This window comes from Podarcis tiliguerta (assembly GCF_965153285.1).
Source record: "Podarcis tiliguerta genome assembly, chromosome: 16".
Lineage (NCBI taxonomy): Eukaryota > Metazoa > Chordata > Lepidosauria > Squamata > Lacertidae > Podarcis > Podarcis tiliguerta.
This window is the reverse complement of record NC_139549.1, coordinates 32,305,454-32,318,295: the sequence shown is the minus strand read 5'-3', so window position 1 is coordinate 32,318,295 and position 12,842 is coordinate 32,305,454. Positions and strand designations below refer to the sequence as shown.

The following is a 12,842-nucleotide window of genomic DNA, read 5'->3' as shown; positions in this document are numbered from 1 at the left end:
CTTACACCCATTCAGTAAAACAAAGAAAAATATAGACATGTTCCTGTTTCCCAGCCAAGCTGAGTACCCCCTATTGTCCTGGCCAAGTCCCCCAACCATGTAGGTTGGATCTGTAGCCTTTTTAGCCTTGGGTGAGAAGAGCTTTGCGCCCGGGAAAGGGAAATGGGAGTCAGCAGACACTCAAGGAATAGTTTCAGAGAAAAAGCTTTATTCTGCCATCCGGCTGGTAGCAGAAGCAAGTGTGATATAGTCACAAAACAAGCACGAGTTCACAGCCATTTGCACAGATATATATTTCCCTTCCAGTTCCCTCCCCTTCTTCTCCTCCTCCTCAAGAGTCCTGCCTCTGAGCATGAACAGAAAGCTCCTGTCTTGGGACTCTTCCCAGGAAAGGGGGATGAGAAGCCATGGGGGGGGGGTCGGCGGAGCCTTGCGGTTCAGCGTGTTCAAAATGCTGCAACTAGAGTGAGATAAGACTCAGTTCTCAGGCTTGCTTGACAGAGTCTATTCATGAGCTTTTTGAAGCTCTCTCGTACTGATAAAAGAGTAACATCTTGCCTTTCAACAGCATCTTGTGAGAAAACAGAGGAAAACTTTAGCTGTGGATTTTTTAGAAGAGAGAAAAGGAATTTTGGACAGTTTGAGGCCTGGTTGCGGGGGGGGGGGTGACTTCGGGGCTAGGTGGGGTCACCTGTCCTCACCTCCTTCAGATCCACTCTTGTCCTTGAGATGGCTACCTGTCTGCCACTCAGAGACCAGGAGGGCAGTGATGATCACCCCAGCAGAAGGGTTGCTGTGGTCTCATGCTTCAGGGATGATGGCTGCCCCTAGCCATGTCCCAAGTGCCTCTTCTGGTCGCCATCTTCCTTCTGAGCAGAAAAGAGTGTTTTAAGGCAGATCAAAGAAAAGGTTTTGCCAAAGAACAATCGCTATGGATGAAGAGGGAAAAGAAACAATGTGGAAATGGGCACAAGATATCGGCCATACTATATATTTAGAACAATGGGAGAAACTCTGTCGCGAGGATATTCGCTTTACCACCTGCTATACGATAAAGGAAAATTTGGTTAAAATGTTTTACAGGTGGTATTTAACACCAGTTAAACTCGCCAAAATTTATAAATTCAAATCCAACCTTTGTTGGAAATGTAACAAAGAACCTGGAATGATAATTCATATGTGGTGGGGTTGCAAGGAAATAAAGAAGTTTTGGGGAATAATACATGAGGAACTTAAGAAAATGCTAAACAAACCCTTGATAAAAAAATCCCAAAGCTCATCTGTTCAGGTTGGTGGGCAAAGCGAATATCCTCGCGACAGAGTTTCTACCATTGTTCTAAATATATAGTATGGCTGATATCTTGTGCCCATTTGACCATTGTTTCTTTTACCTCTTCATCAAATCATAGTCCAATAATAGTGTAAATTTTTGATAATAATTTCCTATTGTTTCGAAATATAATGGTGCTAAATAGCGATTGTTCTTTGGCAAAACCTTTTCTTTGATCTGCCTTAAAGACACTTTTTAATTGTATATATTGCCAATTATCCATCCCATATTGTTTTAATTCTTCATATGTTTTTAATTTTAACTTTCCTTGGTCTTCTTCCAGTACTTGTCTATATGTTGCCCAGTTCGAATTCATATTGTGTTTTTTAACTGCATGGGCTTCTAATGGAGAGATCCATAAAGGGATTTGTGGCTCTAATAGCTGTTTATTCCAAAACTTTAAAACTTTAAAGTTTATTCCAAACTTTAAACAATGAATTTCTGAGTGATATGATTTTTGAAGCCATTATGTACCTTAACCTTCTCGTATGCTAGGTAGGCGTGCCATCCATACCTTTTGTCAAAACTTTCTAGATTTAAAAAACTAGTGTTTTCCAATGTAATCCATTCTTTTAGCCACACCAGACTTTCTGCTTCATAATATAATTTTAGATTTCGTAATGCCAGTCCTCCTCTCTCCCTTTTATCTGTTAATAGTTTATACCTTATGCGTGGCTTTTTTGGTTTGCCATATGAATTTTGTTAGATCTTTTCGACACTCATCAAAACAATTTTCTTTCATTATTATTAGTATTGTTTGGAACAAATATATCATTTTGGGTAAAACATTCATCTTAATTATAGATATTCTCCCCATTAATGTCAGCTTTAATCTACTCCAGGTTTCTAGATCTCTTCTAATTTCCTTCCAGGCTTTTTCATAATTGTTTCCAAATAGATTAATATTTTTCATCGTCAATTCTATACCAAAATATTTTGCTTTTGTAACAATTTCCAAACCCAATTTCTCCTGTAGTTCGCTCTTTTCTAATTCCTGTATGTTTTTTACCATAAGTTTTGTTTTTGACATATTTATCTTGAAGCCTGCTACTTTCCCGAACTCATTCATTATCCTCAATGCTTTCATTAGACTGGTTCCTGGCTCCTCAGGTGCTAATATAATATTGTACGCAAAAGCTCTAATTTTGAAAACATCCTTGCCTCATGTAATTCCCTTTATCTCTTTTTCTTTCTTTATTTCTAAAATCAGGATTTCCAAAGTTAGTATAAAAAGGAACGGTGAAAGTGGGCATCCTTGCCTGGTACCTTTCTCTATATTTCAAGGATCCGTCTTTTCACCATTTCTTATTAAACATCCCTGCTGGTTTTCATATATTGTGTTTATTGCTCTGCAGTAGTTTTCACCCAGTCCTACTGCTTCTGCTACTTCCTGAAGGAACGATCTTGATAGGTTATCGAAAGCCTTCTCGGCATCTGTTAGCATAAACGTCGCTTTTTTCTTGGGTCTCATTTCCAAATATTCAATTAGATCAATTACTATTCTCATATTTGCTTTTATATGCCTATTTGGGAGGAATCCTACTTGGTCTTGGTCTATTACATCCTTTAGGACCGATTTCACCCTATTTGCTAATATCCCCGCAAACAATTTATAATCATTATTTAATAATGATATGGGTCTGTAATTGTTAACTCATTCTCTAGCTGTGCTTTGTTTGTGAATTAATACAATATTGGCTTCTTGCCACGACTTTGGTATTTTTCCTTCTTGCATGATCTCGTTCATTAATTTTTTAAAAGGCATTGTTACAGCATCTTCTAACCTTTGGTAGTGTATCGCGGATAGTCCATCTGCACGTGGAGCCTTCCCCAGTTTAAGATTGGAAATTGCTTGTTGTATCTCCATTGTTGTTACTGGTGCGTTTAGCTGCTTCCGTCTGTTTTCACCTATTTTTGGGATTTGTTTTCCTTGAAGATATTTTATAATTTGTTGTCGAGTTTCTGCACCTTTTTTATATACATTGGTGAAGTATTTAACAAAGCATTTATTTATTCCGTCTCCACTGCTTTTCCTTCATATACTACTTTATTTGTCTTTCCCTGTCTTTTCTTTATCTGCCATGCAAGTAATTTACCTGGTCTGTTTCCAAATTCAAATGATTTTTGTTCATCCATTTTATATAAAGATATTATTATTATTATTATTATTATTATTATTATTATTATTATTATTTCTATTTCATCATTTAAGAGTGTTGAGAGCTGTGTTTGTAATATTTTAATGGTTTGGTTTGTGATCTCGTTTTTTGGTGTTTTCGCTAATAATTTTTCTTGTTTGCCTATTTCTTCTTGTAAATGCTTGATTTTAGCCTCTCTTATTCTATTTTGTATTATATTTTGTTTATACAACATGTTTTTAGATTGGCCTTGAGATATTCTTTAAACCTCTTTTGTTGGCCACCAGCATTACGCCTTCCATTTTTAAGTTTGGAATAGAGTCGTTGCTTTGGAAGACAATCATCAGGCATCCGAACCACATGACCAGTCCAACAAAGTTGGTGTTGAAGAATCATTGCTTCAACACTGGTGATCTTTGCTTCTTCCAGGACACTGGTGTTAGTTCACCTGCCTTCCCAAGTAATGTGTCACATTTTTCGGAGACACCATTGATGGAAACTTTCAAGGAGTTGGAGATGGCGTTTATAAGTGGTCCATGTTTCACAAGCGTACAGCTGGGTTGGTAGTTCAAGAGCCTAGACTGAAACTTGAAAGACTAGTTTCAATGGACCAAGAATGCTTTTCATGGCTGGTTCTGACTTTCCCCTTTTCCCAGTGGGAATTCCTACTTGTACAGCAGAGGCTACGGCTGGTTGGCAGCTGCAGTGCCTGTGTGCTTTGTTCTGTTGTTGTTGTCAGTGCTTTGTGCTGGAGGGCACTGTTTCGTGGCGCTCATTGGTTGCTATTGGATATTTGGATAGTCTGAGCTGATTGGTTGAGTGCCTTGCGAGCGAAAAGCTCAGCCTTCATTAGGGCAAATGTTCTACCCTTATTTATGGCAGCCTTTGGAATAGAAAAAGGAAAGGACTGTGTCAGGATGTTTTATGTGGGGACATTTGCAGGCGTGAAGGTGTTGATCTGGGGTACAGTCGGAGTGGGGTATGGTGCCTGCTGGAGGGCGAAACCCCCCGCCACCCTTTCCAAAAATTCTGGTAACAATGCTTCATGAAATTTATACACTGCTTGACTTCATGAATGAGGGGGCCAGGCTCTCTGGGCCCTGACATGGCGGTAGCTCTTGAACCCAGAGCACTTGGGACCTCCTTTCTCTCTCTGCCAGCCCTTCATGCTTTGGGCTGCCTCTTTCAGGCTCTGATGATGCCCCTTCAGGTCACTGAACTGCAGAGAGATGGAAGGAATTGGTCAGAGTGCGCCGGCAAGGATCAATTAGGCTCCACATACGCATTTCTGTTCTGCCAATTCGGCAGTGGTTCACTGTATTCTCCAGACTCCCCTCCTCACCCCCAAACACCCCCCAAGAATTGGGGCTGCCAGCATCTGAGTCACTCTTTCCACTCATCTCTTCTAGGATCAGGTGCTTAAGGCGCCTTTTCAGGCGCTGCCACAGGGTGGCCCCCCAGCCAGACACAGAGCAGCCCGTGGCACCAGGTAAGCCAGTGGCCCTCCTTTTTTGGACAGAGGAGGGCAGGGATGGGCATGGGGGGCAACTGGTCCAAGGATGCAAAAGAGGACTCACCTCTTCCCATGTCCTTCTGTTTGCAGTTCTGCTGCGGTTCAGAATACCAGCCCGAGGGGTGAGTATTGGAGAAAACAAGAGCAGGGACTGGATCCCTCAGACCTGCCCCCCCGCTGTCCCCCGGGCTCTTTGCCTCCCACTCTGCACTCTCAGATGCGGAGAAGCCCTCTCCTCACAAGGAACTGACAGCCTGACTTTTGCATTTCAGCTGCTGGAGGACGAACAGCGGTACATCCTGGGGGTCATTGAGAGCTGCCAGGCAGCGGAGCTCAGGGGGCTCCGATCCCTGACGTGCTCCAAGGAGGAGACAGCCCAAAAAATTCTGGTGAGTGATGGGGGGGTGAGGGACCCCCACAGGGAGGTGGGGGGAAGGGGCTGTGCATCTGTGGGGAGGAGGACCCTGCCGGCTTAGGCCATGGGGTTGCCATTCCCCTGCAAAGCCAAGCCTGGTGTTTGGGGTGGGAGCTGATTTTCCTCCTCTGTTCTCTTCCAGGACATCTTGGGGCCCTTGGAGCACTTCAGGGATCGGCCCCTGACCCTGGCCCTTGCCTTGGAGGCCCTCCTCCAGCTAAGGTGAGTGGGGTCTTTGGCATCGATGGGGTTGTGGGTGGGGGGGCAGAACTCCAGGGGGAAAGAGCAGGCGGGAGGGAGAACGGGGCAAGGGAGACTCTAACCCTCTCCCTTTCATTTCTGCAGCACGATGAGGCCGAAATTCACCTCTGACATGCTTAGTGCCATCCTGCACAGGATGCTGGAGGCCGTATTGATTGGGGCCAAGAAGGAGGAGGAGGAGGAGAAGAGAGAAGTATGTCCTTTGTTTTGACTTCACATTCTCTTTCTTCCTCTTCGCCACACCCTTGCAGAATCCAACCAGCATTCAAACTCTCTTCTCTCTTTTCCCACAGGAACTGAAGAGGCACTTCCGCCTTCTGCTGGGCAGTCTTCTTATGGAGTCACCCAACCCTGGAACCCTCCTCCAGCTGCTCAGTGTAAGTGTCCCTATGGCATCAGGGGTGGTTTTAGGGTTTTTCCCCTCCCCTCCCTTACCCAACGGACTGCCCCATTTCTGGGGCACAGAGCCTATTTGGCCCCCAATTTGGTCCAAGACCAAAGCTGGCATCCCCTCATGGTCCAGAAGTGCCAGGGACTCCGTGGTGGGGGCAGTGGGGGCCGCTTTGGCCCAGACTGGCCCCTGACTCTGAAATGCTCTTTCCTCCTGCAGGACCTCAGAGGATACGCCCTGGGCGAAAGTGGGGAGGCGCAACAACTTGCGGCCAGCAGCATCTCCTTGCTGCTGGCCATTGCCCGGAAGTATCCCAAACTCAGAGTAAGTACCTTGCCTTCTTCTATTCATTTCTTTGGTTACTTCCATCCCCCACAAGATCACATCCCCAAGTGATCTTTAGCACAGAATTTGCGGGGTGTGTCCCTGGGGGCCAGGATGAGGCCAGAGGCTTTTCCTGCCCCCTTTCCTGCTGCTGCCCTTCCACCTCCGCCCAGGGGGCTGCAGGGCCCAGGGAGGTCCTCTGGAACAAGGGGTTGGGCCCAAGACAGAGGGAGACTTGTCCTTCCTGACTTGGCGCTGCTTCTGTGCTCTCTTGCTCCCATCTGACCCCGATTTTTCTTTCCTCTGCAGATGACTGTCATTCGGCCAGAACTGGCATGCTTCCGCCGGAAGCCAAAAGAAGGTAAGCCCCACACCTTGGAGACAGCGCCCTTTGACTAAAGGCCTGTGGGGAAATCTCATTTTCATTCTCTTCTCATTCTCTTCCATCCAGATGACATCATCATTGAGGACATATAGCCGTAACTGTCTGCAGCGACGCTGGAGCGGCTAGGATCTGAGGATGAGGAAAGCACTCAGCGTCGGCTACTGGAACAGTTTGAACTGCTAGCGGACCACAGTAGGTGACTCACAGAGCGGCTACACCAGTTGCAGAGCCAGGCAGGACCTGAGGGTCAACAGAGGCAGCAGCTAGAAGCCGGTGAGTGCCAGCCAGGACTGTCCAGTCGGACTCTAAAGAGAGAGTCAGGAGAGATTGCTGGAGACCCCACAGAAGGGGCTCAGCAAGCACCAGCAGAGATGGCAGATTTCCAGTCTTCCCAAGTTGTAAATATTGGGGGAGGCATCCCTTTTGAGCTTCTCTCAGAAAGCAACTGGCTGAGTTGGTCAATAAAAATGCAGCAGTTGTTAAGGAGAGATGGACTATGGGACTGTGTTGAAACTGAGGTTTTGAGACGGGACTCTCCTGAGAAAAGACGGCTGGATGAAAGGGCTCATGCCCAAATTATGCTGTGTTTGAGCAACTCTCAGTTATTGCATGTAGCAAATGCCAGCACAGCGTTTGAGTGCTGGAATTTATTAAGGGCAATGCATGTCAGAGAAACTGCTGGAACTATAATTTCTCTGACCAAAAGGCTGTTCAGGACTGTTATAGAAGAAGGTGAGAGTTTGGCAACTCATCTTCAAACGCTGAAATCTCTGTTTCTTCAACTACAGCAGAGAGGTAAGCGTTAGGATGAAACTGATCAAACCTACATTACCCTTTCAAGTTTGCCTGAAAGTTGGTTGCCTGTGATTAACAGCATGGAGAGTATGCGTCCCTGAGATCTGACCCTTGAGTATGTGGTTGGAAGATTGACCGAAGAAGCAGAAAGAAGGTCAGATAGACAGGCTGAACTCCAAGAGCGGAGGAGTTACAGCCGAGGGGGCCAGCAGCAGGATCTGCCAATGGGGGAACGCCAAGTTTGGGACTTGGCCATGGCGGTGAGGAGATGCTACAGATGCAGCCAAGCTGGGCATCTCCAACGTCAATGCAGAGCAAGACCTCCAGGAGACGACATGGAGCAGAGACAGCAATCGACGCAGAAATGTAAGCAGAAGGGGTTCTCTTCAAGGAAGAAGAACACACGTTCTGCTCAACTTGTGTCTGCATTTTCTTGAGAGGAGAGGAAGATACCTCGAGGAACATGGTTGCTGGTAGCAGCAGGATTATCTGCAACAGTTGGGAGGACTTTAAGACCCCGGGGAAGCCAGCTGATGGAAAAGACTCAATCTATCTTGCTGATGGTCGTAGAAGCAAGATTGATGGCCAGGGAACATGTTTCCTGCAGTGCTTGAACACTACTCTACCAAAGACTCTGTTTGTCAGCAGTTTGGACTATTGTTTACTGTCTGTAAGCTGTTTGATTAATGCAGGGTATAGTGTTAAGTTCACGCAGGATGGTTGTCTGATAAAGAATGGAACTCAGGTATGTGGCCATGCAAAGTTGGAAAATGGGTTATAAAACCGGGTCACGCCAATTTCCATGCTCTTTCAGAGATGCAGAAGGTGTGCAAGAACCTAAAAGTAAATAGCTGTAACTGTTTCCTAGATTGCAATGTATGTAAAATGGCCAAATCTAAGAGGAAGCCTATGGCTTCTAAAAGTGACAGAGTATCTAAAGAGGTTTTAGAACTTGTCCATTGTGACGTGATAGGCCCTTTTCCACAGAAGACTGAAGGGGTGCCAGATATGCTTTTCTGGTAAAAAGGTAAAGGTACCCCTGCCCGTACGGGCCAGTCTTGACAGACTCTAGGGTTGTGCACCCATCTCACTCAAGAGGCCGGGGGCCAGCGCTGTCCGGAGACACTTCCGGGTCACGTGGCCAGCGTGACATCGCTGCTCTGGCGAGCCAGAGCCGCACACGGAAACACCGTTTACCTTCCCGCTAGTAAGCGGTCCCTATTTATCTACTTGCACCCGGGGGGTGCTTTCAAACTGCTAGGTGCTGGGACCGAACAACGGGAGCGCACCCCGCTGCGGGGATTCGAACCGCCGACCTTTCGATCGGCAAGCCCTAGGCGCTGAGGCTTTTACCCACAGCGCCACCCGCGTCCCTACGCTTTTCTGGTAACAGATGATAAATCACATTTAGTTGGTTGTTTTTGTTAAAGCAGAAATCGGAGTGTTTCCCCACATTCAGAGAATGGGTTGCCCAAGCTGAAAAGCTCTTCGCTCGCCCTGTTGTGCAGTTGCAAACAGATAGGAGTGGAGAGTTTCTGAACAAACAATTTGGAGCATGGTTGCGACGTAAGGGGATCACTTACCATTTGACTAACCCTTATAGCCCTGCTGAAAATGGTCTTTGTGAAAGACGTGGGGCTGTAATACAGTCAGTAAAGGATTGCCTGCTAGTGGATGCAGGATTGGGCCACAACCATAGGCTGTGGGGTGAGGCTTTCCTTGCAGCAAACGTTTTGATTAATAGAACCTGGTCTAGCTCTATAAAAGATATTCCTTATCTTGTGTTGTTTGGGAAAGAACCAGAGTGGACAATGCTCCATAACTGGGGTTCTTGGGCACATGTAAATATCCCCAAAGCTCAGCGCCAGAAAGGGGGGGGGGGGCTAGAGCGCAGAGACTGCGGTTTGTGGGATATCAGCCCTATGGCAAAGGGTGGCGTTTCAATTTATGCCCAGAACGCGTGGTTCTGTCACAAAGCACAGACTTTGCTGACCAGGACAGATGGACTGCGATCCATGCCAACCCAGATTGCCTACTGCCTCTGCAAGTAAGAGAAGAGGCTTCTTCTCAGCCATTGGCAACACAGGAGCAGGATGAGGAGGAGGCACAGATTTCTCCAAAAGATGTGGCAATAGATAATGCTTCTCTAGAGGAAGAGGAAGAAGAGCCAGAGACAAGGGGGGAAGAAGAAGTAGTTGTACCTAGACGCTCCCAGCGTTCAAACAAGGGCCTACCTCCTCAGCGTTTGACCCTAGGAGGAGTGAGAATATGCAATGTGAGTTGTGTGGAATCACAAAGTTATAATGAAGTCTTAGACTTCCCCCCTAGAGAACGTGCTTTGTGGGAACAAGCTATGAAAGAAGAAATGGACTCTTTTAATCGTAACAAAGTGTTTGGTGTCATGCAAGTGGGTTTAGAAAAGGAAAACCCTTGCATCTGGGGAACCACGTTTTCGAGCCAGATTAGTAGCCAGAGGCTTCACTCAGATTAAAGGGGAGAATTATGATGAAGTGTTTTCTCCAACTGTAAAGAGTGAAACTTTTCGTTTAATGCTCTCTATTGCTGCTGCAAGACAATTAGCAGTGCACCATTTTGATGTTGATGCTGCATATCTGCGTGCAAATTTAGACCATGAAGTGTTAATGAGGCAACCCCCTGGGTTTGAAGAGGGAATGGTGCAGTCTGGCCTTTATAAAAGGCTGTTTACGGTCTCAAACAAAGTGGAAGGTGTTGGAACCAGTATTCAAATGAAGCCCTTGTAAAACTTGGTTTTAAAAGGAGTGTGGCTGATCCATGTCTGTACACCAAGGGGACAGGCAACAAATATCTAACGCTCTTAGATGATTTGCTTGTAGCAGGGAGTTCCACAGATGAGATCCAGAAGCTCACAAGTCAACTGGAAAAGAAGTTTAAGCTTAAAGCCTTAGGGCCTGTAAGCAATTACTTGGGAGTAGAAGTAAGTCAGGAAGCTGATGGAAGCTTCCTATTGAGCCAGAAAGAGAACATTCTTCGTTTGATAGAGCAGTTTGGCATGGAAAACTGCAAGCCAGTTCAGACTCCCATGGCACCAGATTTCCCAAAGACAGTGTGTGAGGATGAATTTGATCAGCCTGAGTTGTATCACTCAAAAATAGGATCACTGCTGTATTTAAGCCAGTGGTCAAGGCCAGACATTGCATGTGCTACAAATGTTCTGAGCCAACGTGTATCTAAACCCAGTACTGCGGATTGGTGTGCTTTGAAAAGGCTTATCGGATATCTGAAGGGGACATTAAATGTATGTTTGAAGATATCTAGTACACAAGACGAAAAACTAGAAGTATTTGTTTATGCGGACTGTGGAAGCTGTGTAGCTACTAGAAAATCTACAAGTGGAATGGTTATGATGTTTGCCAATTCCATAATTGGATGGAGGTCAAAGAAACAAGGATTTGTTGTGACCTCATCCTGTGAGGCAGAATATGGGAGCCTGTCGCTAGCATGCAATGAAATCATGTGGTTTATACAGATACTAAAAGATCTAGATGGTAAAGTAGATTTGCCTATCCAAGTGTATGAAGATAGCCAATCGTGCATTGCGTTAGTGGGCTTGGAAATAATGAAATCCGCATCAAGACATATTGCTATCCGTCATGCAAATGTTAGAGATTGTGTACAGAATGGGGTAATCAAACTGGAGTATTGCCAATCACAGGATAATATTGCTGATTTGTTTACCAAGCCTTTGCCAGCAACATGCCATAATTAATTGATGACAAAACTGGGTTTATGTATATAGTGTACTGTATGCATGTATGTATGTATGTATGTATGTATGTATGTATGTATTTGACCTGTTGGGGTTTTTCGCATTTAAGAAACAGAAGGGGTGTCACGGCTAAAATGGCCGCTGTTTCTTTAATGCTTAAAAAAGCTGGGTCAGCATGAGTCAGCGGTCTGCACCGGGTTGTATATATAGAGTGAAAAATGTTAGTTTGGTGTTGGTTTGGTTGGTTAGTTAGTGAAAGCTGGTAGTGTTGAGTTGTGTACAGTTGGTCAGTCGCTTTTGCACAAAGTCTTTTAAGAATAAAAGCAGAAAGCACTCTGCAAGGATATTCTTGTGGACTCTTTTATGCCGACAAGGGTCTGAGGAGACAAAGGGAGGTCAGAACCCTTTCCTTTTTTTTTTTTTTTTTTACAAACACTGACAGGGATCCCACCGGATGGCTTCAGAGGAAGACAAGGCTCCCGAGTAAACCCTACACAGATGCCGAGTGGAGTCCCTAAGATGGCTGGGTGGCATTTTGTAGGCCTCCTTCTGGCAACTCCTGCAGCCCAGCTGGGGCCTTATGCCTTGCTCTTCTTTCCTCTGGACCACCTCAGGGAGGCCGAGGGGGGAGGGTCTTGCTGTCTGGGCACAGGGTAGCACCTTTGTTTTGCAAAAGACAGGACAGGGCAGGGGACAGAGAGAGATCCGAAAATTGTTAACATTATTTTGCCTCAAAAGATCTCACTGAATTTTAGGTTTTTCCGTTCCTTAGGATATATGTAACTCCACATGTTAAGAAGAAAAAGAACTGGAAGAGAATGGAATAAAAATAAATATTTTTTAATGGATTATGAATAAATGCACAATAAATTGTTACTGTCTTGAATTTCATTGTCTTATTATTTTCCATTCATTGGGACACCTTTGTTGTTGCAGCCTGAAATAGAATTAGGATTTCTTGCTGCTGCTGCATCACTCTCAGGTTGGCTGATGTTAAGCTTGTGGTCCACTAAGATCCCTAGATCCTTTTCCCTACCAGCAAACCAGGTGTCCCTCATCTCATATTGGTGCAGCTGGTTCTTCCTGCCAAAGTGCAGAACCTTAGATTGGCTACAGGTCCTCTTTGCTCACCACCAGGGAGTGACCATGTCGCAGTCAGTGCTGTGGTAGATTTAACCCCAAAGTTGTTGAGCTTTTTTTAGGGTTGAAGTTCAGGGTTTTTTAGGATTTTAGCCCATGAAATAAACTGCCACAGGGGCTGGTTGCAACCAACCAGTGGACCGGCCCCTGAAACAGACTTTGGACATGCCTGCCAGGGTTGGACTCAGACTCCCATTGCCTGGAGGGATGGCGGCTCTGTGAAGGTGAAAGAGGAGCTCGCCTCCACCAGAAGCAACCATTTGCGTTGCTGAGCCGCCCTGGCTCACCAGAAGTGGGAGGAAATGCCCACAATCAATTTAGGCACACCTGCACCACAGCTGAAAATACACATTTTCGAAATCTGTTTTGCCTGCTGAAACCCTGAAGCGTAGAACTATGGAG

At 45.5% G+C, this 12,842-nt stretch overlaps 1 protein-coding gene across 1 annotated transcript in view; it reads left to right on the top strand.

Moving 5' to 3' along the window:
• Positions 1-5,957, top strand: part of LOC310667177 (uncharacterized protein) — a gene marked incomplete at its 3' end in the record, with an annotated part of 50,286 nt that extends 44,329 nt beyond the window's left edge. Inside the window, exons 3-6 of the mRNA XM_083418897.1 lie at positions 5,072-5,370; positions 5,539-5,618; positions 5,742-5,795; positions 5,951-5,957. Coding sequence (XP_083275023.1) covers positions 5,072-5,370; positions 5,539-5,618; positions 5,742-5,795; positions 5,951-5,957 — 440 coding nt within the window. The remainder of the gene's footprint in view (positions 1-5,071; positions 5,371-5,538; positions 5,619-5,741; positions 5,796-5,950) is intronic.
• Between the last annotated feature and the right edge of the window lie 6,885 nt (positions 5,958-12,842).